Here is a 14158-nt window from a genome sequence, read left to right on the forward strand (position 1 = left end):
TTTCAGTAGGATCTTGGTAATACATATTACTTTCATTGTCTTTTATATTCCAGGCTTAAATTATAATTATATACTCATTTCCTCATTCTTTATTTACACTTATTCTTATTTTTAAAATGGCTTTTATTTTTTCCTGAGACTTTGCTACTAATTTTATTTTGGAAGTAATATTGCCTACCAATTTAATTATGACTGTCTTAACACACGTTGAATATACCAAGAATATTCAAATTATTATGAACTACATAAATTCTAAAAAATATGTTTCCATTCCACAGTCACTATCTTAAAAAGGTAATTTAACACCACTTGCCTTCCAGTGTATTTTTTTCTTAAGAAATGTTTATTCTCTTTTGTTTAGTATTTTTAAGTATCCTCCATTATGTACAGTAATTAGGTTGTGGTACCTAATGATACCCACAACCTTAATGATAGTTAATAAAATCAGAAGATATCAGTTTAAAATGAATTTTAAAGTGTATTCCATATAACCAAACTCTGATGTCAAATTAATTGCTTACAGTCTCACAGTGCATCAAAAAAGATTATATGTGTTCTTTTGCAGTTTTTAAAATCATTGAAGTTATCAGTTTAGTGCATTAAACTGCATTTTCTTGATCATTCAAAAGTATTTGGCTATATGGAGACACTGACTTAAGCACTAAGATCCTGAAATAAGTTATAAAAACATGTGAATGCCTGTAAAACATTTAAAAATGGGATTTTTTGTGCCTAAGTCTCCAATGTAAACAGGGGTCAGTCTTCATAAAATAAAATCAGGACTTTAAGTAGCAGTAATTTTACATAAAACTTCAGCAAACTGAAACTTTCACCCTAACTTTCTGGTTTTGGCTTTTTAGAACTGATGTGAAATTCACATCATGAATGTAATTAGGAATTGTGCATTTAGATCCTGAATGTGGCGAGAATATGATTGGGGTCTTGGAGCAGTCAAGTCTGATCTGGCTTGTGCTCCTTCAGCTAAAAGGTGGGCCTGATTATTTTACTTTGTGAAGACTTGATCACCAAAGTTGCCATTAAGTCTTAAAATGCTCAACATTACTTGTATATGATTTTTTAGACTGATTAAAGAAAAGGAAAAAAAAATGCTTTAAAACATCATGTAAGACAATATATTTCCCAGGTAGCAGAGAAGGTAAGAAGGATTTGTTTGAACTCTAGAATGTTTATGTTTTTTGACTTTGAGGGAAAGGTTTGAATTAGTAAAATCATTCCAGTCAAAGTAAATGACTATTGAAAAGTAGTTTTTATAAGAAAACCTTGCCCTTAATCTTGAGATAATCTCACAGCTATTGTCTTTGTCCAGCATTCCTACAACACTGCCTGGTAGTTCCCAAAAGCCTGGGATTTCAATTTACCTGAGGACTCAAAGATTGAACTCAAAGCAGTTCTCTGCAGCATCTCTTCAGTGAATGCATTTTATTTAGGAGTTGTATTTATTTATTTATTTTTGAAGATACAGATTGGTTTGCTTCAGGTCATTAAAACTATTGTCTTTCATATTCTTAGATGTTTATAATTAGATGATCAGGGAAGTTAGGTAATAAGATTTATATTGGCATCAGTTAAGTTTATAGAAGGATTAAAATCATGGTATCATGGCACCACTGCCAATCGGAATATGCCAGAAATATCTCGAGAGAGTTTTTGTCAAGCGTTTATGCTCAATTAAAATTTATACTACATGCTACTGAGCGCTTGTCTCAGGATAGCTTGGCATCATGTTGTTGTAAGTTTCCAATTGCAAGTGATATGCAATGTATTTTTGTGTGTGTGTGTGTGTTGTAGTATTATAAGATTACAAACTTTGGAAGGGAAATGCCACAGTTTTAGAAATGACACCAGAAATATGAGACAAAGAACTATTGCAACATGGGCACAGCCAGCATTTTCTGCAACATCGAAAGGCTGTAAACATATGGTTTTTATCTTTTCCACTCCATATATGAAAAGGACCTTTATGTAAGCACTGCAGACATGAGCTGAGTCACCTCACCTATGTTTTTGCTTCGTTTGCGGGTTAATTTTTGCAAAATATTTGTGAACATGCTTTATCCACCCCCCCCCCCGCCGCCCACCATAATGTTTCTGAGTTTTCCCATATCACTCCCTTTGAATTCTCTTCACTTTTTAAACCTGAGGTGGAATGTTTAAAATGGATGCATTCTTTATGTATAGTGCCAGAATGCTTCGGAAACCTTCACCATAGTCTTAAAAAAGACAAACTCACTAACAAAGCAACAACATGAAACATCAGGGGTTGCTGGGGGTGGGGGACGAGGAGGAAGAGGGCAGCTGGTAATTTATGATTTCTCTAGTATTGCATGTAAAGGATTTGCCAGTGTCCCACTTCCACCCCACCCCCAAACTACACACCGCTCAGTGTTAGGATGATGATAATGTACCTGGAAGGAAAAGGCAGTCCATGCCCAGGCAGGCAGCATCAGACAGGGCGCCTTGCCATCTGCCCCACCTGCTGCATTCATGAGTCCATCTGGTGACTGCAATAGCTCATTGTAGGCCTCTTCTGAGGAACATTCGGGCTGAAAAGCAGGCAGTGTGAATTATTTAGGTAGCTAGTATAAATAAATAGAAGGAAAGAAGAAGAGTAACAGGCGAAGGATCTGAAAGAACCTGCTGCTCCCTTGGTCCTGGTGCTTTGGAATGCTTTAATGCATGAAAGCATTCGATTTGCATATAGATTTAGATGTATAGATCATTGTGCAGATTACAAACCAATGAGTTTTATCTAGATTTAGATAGTGCTTAGCCTGTTTTGCACTTCAAATATGGGCAATTCTAGGTAGGGAATCTTTGGGATTTTCAGCGTAAGTGTAACTTATGAAAAGTAGTATTTTTGGATATTGATTTAGCAAAATAAAACAACAGTGTGTCCTTTTGGAAACAGATGTTTTAAAATGAGGATAACAGATTTGATTTTTTAGTGAATAATTTACACAGATTGTGCCCTTTTTTTCCTTACTAGATATAGAAAATTATAAAATAATTTATATGTCAATTATGCTTATTTATGTGGCCTTTCAGAATATTTTAGTTAGCTACCATGTACAAAGCATTGTTTTGGATTTTGCATATACATTAATATATACTATTAAATGAAAGTCTTCAAACATGTAAATCTCTATATAACTGTATGTTTTGTGCCTCAATAAACCACATGGACAGGTACCTACTTGATTAGCCCGAAAAAGAAATACTTAAAGCAATTGTAAACTACAGTCAAACAAGTCATTTATATGGAAATAGACACTGTTGCAATTAGGAAAGTTTAAACACTGTTTTTTAAAGACTTACTGATATCATTTTGTATCTAACAAGATAAGTTTACAAACTTGTAGTGTCATTGTGGTCTAGGACGAGCTAATTTGTATGAACATGATTATAAATTGTAAATCAAAGTTTAGAACTGTGAATGGAATTGGTAGCTTCCAGACTTGAAACAAATTTTCCTATTTTTCTTCCTCAGAATCATTCAGAACATAGTATCATTTGGGGCTGTAGGTAGGGGGTTTTATTTAAATTACGATTTAAAAAAATCTACTCCTCCCATTTTTACGTTATAGATTAACACAGACACATACATATGGGTAATATTATATATTATATCTAGTGATTATATCTTATTTTATCTTATTTGTTAACTGAGTACCTATGATAAAGTCATGAAAAGAGAATTTGTTTTTTAATATTTCCTCTGGCTCTATATGTACAGAAAGGCATGTGATGTTTTGCACTTTAGAATTTACTAGATCTTTTCTTCTTCTTCTTCTTCTTCTTCTTATTATTATTATTATTATTATTATTATTATTATTTTGGAGAGAGACAGAGGTTTGCTCATGTTGCCCAGGCTGGAGTGCAATGGCACAATCTCGGCTCACTGCAATCTCTGCCTCCTGGGTTCAAACGATTCTCCTGCCTCAGTCTCCTAGCTAACTGGGATTATAGGTCCCCGCCACCATGCTCAGCTAATATTTTTGTATTTTTAGTAGAGATGGGGTTTCACTATATTGGCCAGGTTGGTCTTGAACTCCTGACCTCAGGTGATCCACGCGCCTCGGCCTTCCAAAGTGTTGGGATTACAAGCGTGAGCCACTGCACACGGCCAAATTTACTAGATGTTTAGGGTTAGTTAACAGCATCCCACTTGACTCAATTCAGTTCCAAAGTAAATTTAAAAGATCTGCTTTTTTTGAGTCAGTGAAGTGCTAGCCTTCATTTAAATAAGCAATGTCTATATGGGGAACAGAACGTACATGAAAATGAATCACACTGCTAACTCAAAAGGTAACCAGTAATCCTTTTTATATTTTTTCAATACTTTTTACTTTAAGAAAATTTATTTATACCCAGTTTTTTCCCAAAAAGTCTTTGAGGTGATTGATTCCTTTTTATCTGCATTTAAAACCATTTTCCAGCAGCAAATAAAACGAAATATTTTCCTTACATTAAGCAACTCTGTAAAATTTAAGGTCCGTCAATAAAATTCAGGTGAGTTAGGCAAGACTGAAGTTTATCTCCCACTCACCCATTCTTTTTTGGCCCTATACTTCCCCCTTTAACATCCCAGCTGTCTCTCTTCCCACCCCCACATTCACCAACAATCCCACTCCTGCACACACACACACACACACATCTATCCAGCTTTGAAAACATGCCATTAAAAAAAGCCATTGTCTATTTTTTCCTTGCAGTTAAAACAAAAAGCAAAAATAAATAAATAAAATAAATTACATTTATACAGAATTAGTAACAAAGACTTTCACTTATTCTTAAATTATCTTTTCCTGAAAAGCAGGCTATTTCTCACAGAGTCACTGGAACACTGTTTGCTACTCTAGACAGGCAAAGAAGGACAAAGTTGACAGAGACAAAACTTAATTAAAGGTAACCTTTATCAAGCTTTTCCAACATATGGCCCAGGACGACTTTGAGTGCGACCCAACACAAACGCGTAAACTTTCTTAAAACATTATGAGATTTTTCTTGTGACTTTTTTTTAAAGCTCATCAGTTATCATAGTATTAGTGTATTTCATATGTGGCCCAAGACAATTCTTCCTATGTGACCCAGGGAAGCCAAAATCTTGAACATCCCTGCACATTAGTGGTTGGTTAACTGCAAGAACAGCAGTTGGCTCAGTATTTATTTGACAACTTCAGGGAACATCTATAGATATCTTGAGGCTCCTTAGATAAACAAAGTAATTAAACGTTTAAAAAATCTTTTCACTGCATCTGTACAAGAATAGGTAAGCTGTTTTCTCATTGCTTTGATTGGTTTGTATTCACCACAACTCACAGTGCTCATTTATTATTATTTTTTTAAATTTAAGGCATACTGGCAATAATCCTCCTGAGCACTCTTTTCTCTCCTTTTTTATTCTGATGTTAGGGTATTAGAACTTCTCTGATCTAATATGGACAAGACTAGAATAATTCACATGTACATGATTTCACCAACTCATGTGCTTGGGTCAACTTTGCCTGGAATATCTTTTTTTTTTTTTTTTTTTTTTTTTGAGGCAGAGTCTTGCTCTGTTTCCCAGGCTGGAATGCAGTGGTGTGATCTCGGCTCACTGCAACCTCCACTTCCTGGGTTCAAGCGATTCTGCTGTTTCAGTCTTCTGAGTAGTGGGGATTACAGGCATGCGCCACCATGCACGGCTAGTTTTTTTTTTATTTTAATTTTAAATTTTTTTTTTTTATTTTTAGTAAAGACAGGGTTTTGCCATGTTGGCCAGGCTGGTCTCGAGCTCCTGACCTCAAGTGATCCACCCATCTCGGCCTCCCAAAGTGCTGGGATTACAGGCATGAGCCACCACACTCGGCTTGCCTGGAATATCTAATAACTTCCTTTATCCTACGATCACATGAAAATATATTTGTTTCATCGGGGGAAGTCTAGAGTGTGTTTATTTTCATGAAATGGGAACTGAAACTTAGTAAATGAACATGTATCAGCACAGCCTACTGGCTACGAACATCTCTTTTTAGCCTTTTACAGATTTCTTTCTTAACCCTCTCTCATAAGACTGGAGAATCTATAATCTGGGTGTTAGTTTTATTTTTATTTGATCAGCATTTTCATCCAAGGTGTTTTTAAAGGCACGAATGTCACCTTTTAAAGAAAACTATGGCCTAACTATATGTAAGAAATTTTAAAAGGGAGATATTATAATTTGTCAAGGAGACACCCAGAAAAATATTAATTAGCGATAACTACTTGCTTTTAAGAATTCAGACTTTATAATTATCTAGTAAATTGGTGAGTCTAGTGATTTCATTAGAACCAAAACATAAATAAAATAAATGTGAATAAAAGCCTTTTTGTAATATTTATTTCAAAAGTAAATCTCCTTTTAGTGGTTCTTCCTGAAATTTGCCATTGACAGTTTAGTCAAATCAGCCATATTTATGGTAGTCTGGCTACTTTAAATACTGCTCTCTAATAGCAGTTATGGTGTTATTAATTATATGGGATAAGTAGCAAATAGTAGCATCCATGCTGCTTCTTAATAGCCTCTCATAAAGAACTTCATTATCCCATTCATAGGGAAGAAGGGGGATGCAATAATAAATCATGGGCATTTTTATGGATTCATAAGTCAGGAGGTAAGGTGACCATTTGGGGTTTCCCAAAAGCAAGGCTAATAAATAGGGTGATATTTACGTAAGCACTGAAGACAGCATGGCCTGGTGATCTTTTGTTTTGGGATGTCACAGCTGGTCCAGGCATAATGCCAGATTCCTTTGTTTTCTTAAAACATATAGATTAAAACCTAGTTGTATTTGCAGGAGAGAACCCATGGCAAGAGAGGATACAGGTCTGCTGATGAGTGCAAACAGAAGGAGCAGCATCTGTGCATAAAGGAATGAAGCAGTTAAGAGAAATCTATCAGGTCCTTTCTGCTACCGTTTCCTGACAGGATCTCACAGAATGTCAGACTGTTAATCTCAGGGTCATAGAGTAAGGATGATATTGGGTGCAGGTTTTAAAAATAATGCACTTTATTTTGGGAAGCAAGATAGTATGGTGCAGACTATGAGTTGGAAAGCCAGAGAAATTTATGCTACTGCTTAAAGGATGTTAAGTCTAGCGATCTCATAAAATAGCATGCAAAAAATGCTTGGCAAGAACAGGTACTCAATAAATATTTCATGCCCCCCCCAAACTCCACAAACTTGCTCTTGATAATGGGGTTGTTAATAGCACTAGAAGGAAAGTAAAAAACTGAGATTTTACTTCTCAAAGCCAAATTAGCTTCTTACCTCAACTGACAAATTCTGAAGTCGAAATGAGTCATAATAAGGATTAGTCAGGGAAGCTTGAATTGAACCTATTTCTCTTGCATGTGTGACTCCTTATCAGCCTCACACTACTTATAATTGCTGGATTCACTTTCTGAAATTAGCAAAGGGGAAAGCAAAGTAAAGACAGAAACCTAGCCACTCACTGGTTTCTTCTCTGCCTAGAGTGTTAGGGTAAGAATAGGACTATGAAAATGTAATATTTTCTGATATTAAAGGAAATGTCAAAATAAACTAAAAGTCACCTACTAAGGTACTAAGGGAGAAAGTATAGACTCTAGCAGATTACACTGAGATTAAAGATATTTGAAGAGGTTCTCATCTTCAGTTTCTCCTATCTTTTGAGATGTATGGGAATACCATCTTTCATACTAATCCAGTAAACAGTACTATCTGGCTCTGATGTTAGGAGGCCTTTACAAGCCTTGTTACCAGTAGTATGAGAGTCCAGCTTATATGTTTAAGAGTGAGCAAATGAGTGTGTAAGTGTGAGTGTTTGTGTATGTGTGTGCCTGAGAGGTGGTCGTTAATCTATTTCAGGTGAGTTTCTTGAAGGACAGGTTAAATCAACTGAATGAGCTGATTTTATCGTCCTGTGGTGATTTTTTATTTATCTGATAAAATGCTTAGAAAGTAATTAATTTGTCATGGAAACATCTTGCTACTGTATATTTGCTGAATGTGTGATAATATTGCCATGACACAGGTAGGAAAATGAAGTTTTTAAAAAGCGAAAATAGCCAGAGTCTTCCTATATTTCCATCAGCTCATTTTTACTCAGACTTCTCTCTTTAAAAACAACAACTTTGCAAGACTCCTCACTTAATAGTTAAGCGAGGTATCTAAGCTAGTGAGGTTAAAGAAAAGGTTCGGGGGGCGGTGAGTATAATAGAGGCAGCAGAGATGAGGTAGTAGATGTTGGTGCTTCGTTCTCTCTCTCCGGACCGATGATGACTGATACATCCATTAAATTTCAGCCCAGGCTGATTGACTGAGTGGATTTATATACATTTAAAAATGCAGGTCATATACCTTTTCTGATAGACTGTAAATGAGAAATAGGAATTCCTTTAAACCTCAAAGGAGGAAATCCATAGGCGAGGCTTTCTAGTCAATAAAGCTCTACAGCGTCACTCTTCTTGCTGTGTTTGTACAGTAGGTTTTAGTTAATAGACAAATATTATAGCAGCCTCTCCCTGACTTTTTCAGCAAGAGGTAATTTGTAAATTACCTCACATGGTGGTGAAGGTTTTCCAGCTTTTGTTGCAGTTTGAACTGCATTTTAGACATGAAGGCGGCAGAAATCATCCCTCGCTCCACTTTTTTTTTCCAGTGTAACAAGTGAAAATGGCATTAGTTAGGGAACAATGACTTTTATTCACACCCATTCTCTTAGTTCCTTGTCCATTTGTCCATTGGAATGAGCCACTTATCATTCTTCCAGGTTTTTCCTCTTTCAACATCAAGAGTTATGAAAGGAAGATTCCATTTTTTTCTGGCCCTCCATAACAGGTACACTGAAGATTGTGGTCATTTGGATTAAAAACATATCCATCACCACCAGCCGGCAGGTTATTATGATGTCTCCTTTGAATATATGAATTTCATGCACTGCATGTTGGAAGTCTAAGAATGCCAACTTTTTAGATAAAGAATTATCCCATTGGTGATGTACAGCACACTGTTGCCATATTTTCTCACTTTTACAGCATTCTTGCCCTTATCACCCATAATATAAATCTTTTGCTTTCATATTTAATAAAACTACTAGGTAACAACCCCCTGTACTCAGTACAGTCAACCAATCACACACCATCATTTGGCTATCATTATTTGTTTTCTTGTGGCACATATTTTAGTAGTTCTGTAGTTTAAATGTGACAGCATATTTGATACAGCAATACAGGTAAATAAGCAGATGACCTATGTACGTGCTGGCGATGGCCTTGGCACGCAGCCCTCAGCCTCGTGAGATTCCAGGGATAGAAAGATAGATGAATGAATAAAGTTCACAACATCAGTCAGCATTATTACCTGAACTGGCTAATCCATCAGCCAAAATTTGGAGAGTGGGGAGAAATATGTACATGTGGGTCTAGGCTAGGATAGAAGTTGCCGTTTTTCAAGAGATTGTTTTTCCTGAACTCAGTTCCCTGAGTCACAGATGCTTTGGTTCCTTAGATATTGGAGAGAGGCATCTCTTCAATTGGGGCTTCTGAAGTGATGAAACCAAACTCCTTACTTCATTTCCATTTATTTCTCTGACACCCCCTAAGTTTATTTCTTACTATCCACCATCATATTGTTTTTTTAAATCTGTAAGGTTAATGCCTCTATACTGACCATCACTTATTGTTTATTTTGTGATTTTCCCATTAAAAAAAAAAGAGGCATAGTTATGAGTAGAGTTTGCACAGGGACATATGTGCTCCACGAGGAAACTTTCAATTTTTTTTTTTTGTTTGTTTATTTTTGAGACTGAGTGTTGCCCAGTCGCCCAGGCTGGAGTGCAGTTGTGAGATCTCGGCTCACTGCAAGCTCCGCCTCCTGGGTTCACGCCATTCTCCTGTCTCAGCCTCCCGAGTAGCTGGGACTACAGGTTCCCCCACCACGCCTGGCTATTTTTTTTTTTTTTTGTATTTTTAGTAGAGACGGGGTTTCACTGTGTTAGCCAGGATGGTGTCCATCTCCTCACCTCGTGATCCACCCGCCTCGGCCTCTCAAAGTGCCGGGATTACAGGCGTGAGCCACCGCTCCCGGCCGAAACTTGCAATCTTATACATCTAACTAGTTAGCTAATGTGTAACGTTGGCCAAGTGTTTCATGAGATGGATTGCAGTAATTTTTCCTTTCCCTGTTTTCCCTCAATAATTCCTACTGAGCTTTGGATAAGAACAATCAATATCCCCGCCATGTGTAGTTCCCTTCTGGAAACTCGACAGATGACCTGTCCACATCTTAGGGGCAAACGGAGGGGACAGGGGCTTAAACCTCTAGGGTGTGGCCAGCAGCTACTGAGGCTGAGAACTCTTAATACTGTGGGTTGTTAAAGTGACTCCACAGATAAGTTTCCATGGCTCTTGGTTGAGACTATGCCTTTTTTCACAGGAGTTATTTTTATTTCCAGAAGTAGTGACAGATAGGTTTCACACTATCTTGTCTTATTTTCCTTGTGGTTAGTGGCTAATATGGTTGAATGTAGCTAAGCAGTTTTAGAAGTTGCCTCCACATTTTCCCCCGACCTGTGTTAAATTGTTATCCACATGGAATCTGATGGAGGGCTCTAACCTCATTAGTTTCTTGCATAACTTCCACACAACCTTAATTCTTAGCATGGCTATTTTGACCTTCCCTGAAATTCACCACGTTTTCTTTTGGAAAAAGACCTCATTATCACAGCTAGCACCATGCCTTGCGCTTCGAAGATACTCACAAAAGATCTGTGAATTGACTAAATTAAAGCTGTGCTATAAACACCTAGCATAACCTCTTAATCTCAGGTACTGAGAATTAAGGAAATCATTTGGTATAACATTGTGTAAATTGATGAAAGATTGTAAAACTCAGATTACATTACTAAAGTGCTTAAACAAACACAAATCACAACAAATCTCAAAAACTGAATAACTTATTGTGAGTATTCAAGGTAAGTTTGGATTTATATTACAAAATCAGATGTAGATTTTAATACTTGATTATTCCAAAAATTAGAAATGATATTTTGGGCTGGGTGCAGTGGCTCACGCCTGTAATCCCAGCACTTTGGGAGGCCAAGGCGGGTGGATCACTTGAGTTCAGGAGTTGGAGATCGGCCTGGCCAACATGGAGAAACCCTATTTCTACTAAAAATACAAAAATTAGCCAGATGTGGTGGTACTTGCCTGTAGTCCCAGCTACTGGGGAGGCTGAGGCACGAGAATCGCTTGAACCCGGGAGGTGTATGTTGCGGTGAGCTAGGATCATGCCACTGCACTTTGGCCTGGGTAACAGAGCGAGACTCTGTCTTAAAAAAAAAAAAAAAAAAAAAAAAAAGAGAGAGAGAGAGAGAGATAATTTGTTCTACAAATTTGTAGTAGTACTTTAATTTTGCATAATGCTTTAAGCTTTTCAAAAGATTTGATACCTATTTTATCTTGTGAGTCTCAACATTCCTGTACATTAGATAAGATAGGTATTAGTATCCCATTTTATTTAACAGATGACTGAGGCACAGTGAGTTAATTAATTTATATTAATTATACATTTTGATACAGTTAATTAATGACAGCAAATATATGGTCAGGAAGTTCTACCTAATATCTAGCTCCAGATTTCTATGGTGTGAAATAAGTCAGCTTCTCCTTATTAGAAGACTTTATTTCTGTACCAATTAAGGAGTAACTATGATATAAATAATCTTAGTATTTTTTAAGTTGCTCTGTAATTTTGACTTTTCAACACTATTATTCTTTGTTATTGGGCATTTAAGAAGGACTAAGTTACATTTTTTGTTTTTATTTTAATTTGGTCACAGTTTTGTTATTTTGGGGTCAAATAGTCAAGACAGGTACATCATGGCACTTACTGAGTATACAGTTGTTTAAGAAAATTAAAGAACAAAAAATCTTTAGAAGATTAAAGTGTTAAATATAACTATGTCTACAGTTGACATATTAAGTTGGCTGTTATAAAATATTGATATTAAATCTCTGTGGTACAGCATTTTGTAGTGCAGAGTGAAGGATTTCAACAGAAAATCCATGTTTGGTTCTGGTTCTACCACAGCCTTCTTTCCTCATCTGTAAAATGGAGATAACACTCATCTTACAATGTTGTCTTGAGAACCAGTAGGGTTGTAATATTTTCCGCTGCCACAGCAGAGAAAAGAAAAAGAACAAACTTTCTGTATATCTTTTTGGGACATATAAAATTATATCAGTATTTCTTAAGAACATTATTTTGAGAATTCACCATACACTGTGAGATGTGGTGGCAGAAGAGAGAACCATCCAAGCATCTATGCCAGCATCTTCAATGATCTAGGTTGGTGTAAATATACTCTAGGATGTTCTCATAAGGAAATTGCCTAGCAATAAATTTCCCAGAACAGATCCTTGTTGATAAATAACACATGACTGTATACATGCAATGTTTAACGCTTTGTAAGTCCCATGCTAACCACCTTTTCACACTGGTGAAACCTTCATGATCTTGACTTCATGGTATCTAGAATCAGATACTCATGACTCTATTATTTAAATTAATGTCATAAACATATATTTCAGACATAGAAACTCATGAGATCAGGTTCATAGCATTAGTAAACAGAAATGATGTGTTTACTTGATGTGATGCTTTGTAATTCATTCATTTACTTATTCAACAAACATCTCTTAAGTGACACATTTATTAAGAAGCTGACATGAACTCGGCATAACATGAAGTACTGGGGATACAAAGTCAAATATGATTTATAGTCTAGCCCTCAAGGAAAATGTTAATTTAAAAAACTTTTTATTTTGAGATAATTATAGACTCACATGAAGTTGTATGAAATCATACGGAGAATCCTGTTTACCCAGTTTCCTTCAGTTGTAACTATTTGCATCACTGTAGTGTAATATTACAACCAGGTAATTGCAGTTTGTGGACTTTTCAGATCGCACCGATTTTGCTCATATTCATTTGTGTGTGTATGTGTGTGTGTGTGTGTTTAGTTTGTGGACTTTTCAGATAGCACCAGTTTTACTCATATTCATTTGTGTGTGTGTGTGTTTAGTTCTATATAATTTTATCACATGTGAGATTTTTGTAATCACTACCACAGTTTAAGAAAATGATCAGTTCTATGACAAAGCATTAATTTGTTTTCATATTATATATTAAAAATTATACTTTGTCAAAGAAATTGTAGCTTGACTAATTATTATATATTATTTGTAGAACACTAGGAGTACAAAAACCTCCTCTGTTGATTCCCATAATATTCATCTCCTTTCTTTTCATTCATAAATGAAGATAATATAATAGCTTCATAGTTGGGCTGTAAACACTGAGTTCAAAGATGTGGTCTCTTTTGTTTACTAAGTTATAGGCTTAAAACATGATAGGAATGAATGAGTGAATATACGGACAATGCTGGAGCCAAAACAGTGTTTAACAGAAACAAAAATTGGGCCAGGTGCAGCGGCTCACGCCTGTAATCCCAACACTTTGGGAGACCGAAGCGGGTGGGTTGCTTGAGTCCAGGAGTTCAAGACCAGCCTGGGCAATATGGCGAAATTCTGTCTGTATTTAAAAAAAAAAAAAAAAAAAAAAATTAGCCAGGTGTGGTGGCACACACCTGTAATCCCTGCTACTCAGGGCTGAGACGGGAGGATCACTTGAGCCCAGAAGGTCAAGAGGCTTCTGCAAGGTCTGTTCATGCCACTGCACTCCAGCCTGGGTGACAGAGTGAGACTATAGGTAAAAAGAAAAAAAAGAAAAAACAATGAAAAAAAAAAAAAACAAAGAAAAGAAAAGAAAAAGAAAAAAGAAACACAAATTGACTGATTTCTCTTTTCTCCTTAGTTACCTTCAGTAGCTTCCCATTACCTACAAAGTGACATCTAATCTAGGTAGTGTGATGTTTCAAACCTTCTGCAATCTGGCCCCAATGGGCTTCTGAACCCAGTTCTGATTCCATATCCCCTACAGTATACTTCAGAACCGCCCCCTTCTACACTCTCTGAGACTATTCCCTACTTTCTCACTTTTGGGGTCATCCTCCTTCACCCTAAAATGGCATTTTTCTTCCTTGCTCACTGATATCCTTCTGATTCAATGCAAA

At 36.3% G+C, this 14158-nt stretch overlaps 1 protein-coding gene across 16 annotated transcripts in view; it reads left to right on the forward strand.

Moving 5' to 3' along the window:
- The window catches only part of ESRRG (estrogen related receptor gamma), a 641686-nt gene that overhangs the window by 432458 nt on the left and 195070 nt on the right, over window positions 1-14158 (forward strand). The window contains exon 2 of one of the 16 annotated variants that reach the window (XM_025358672.1): window positions 861-988. The exons of the other annotated variants lie outside the window; for them this stretch is intronic. Within the exon in view, the coding sequence (XP_025214457.1) occupies window positions 918-988 (71 nt within the window). The 5' untranslated portion in view covers window positions 861-917. The remainder of the gene's footprint in view (window positions 1-860; window positions 989-14158) is intronic. 16 annotated transcript variants of the gene reach the window in all.

The sequence above is a fragment of the Theropithecus gelada genome, chromosome 1 (assembly GCF_003255815.1).
Source record: "Theropithecus gelada isolate Dixy chromosome 1, Tgel_1.0, whole genome shotgun sequence".
Taxonomy (NCBI): domain Eukaryota; kingdom Metazoa; phylum Chordata; class Mammalia; order Primates; family Cercopithecidae; genus Theropithecus; species Theropithecus gelada.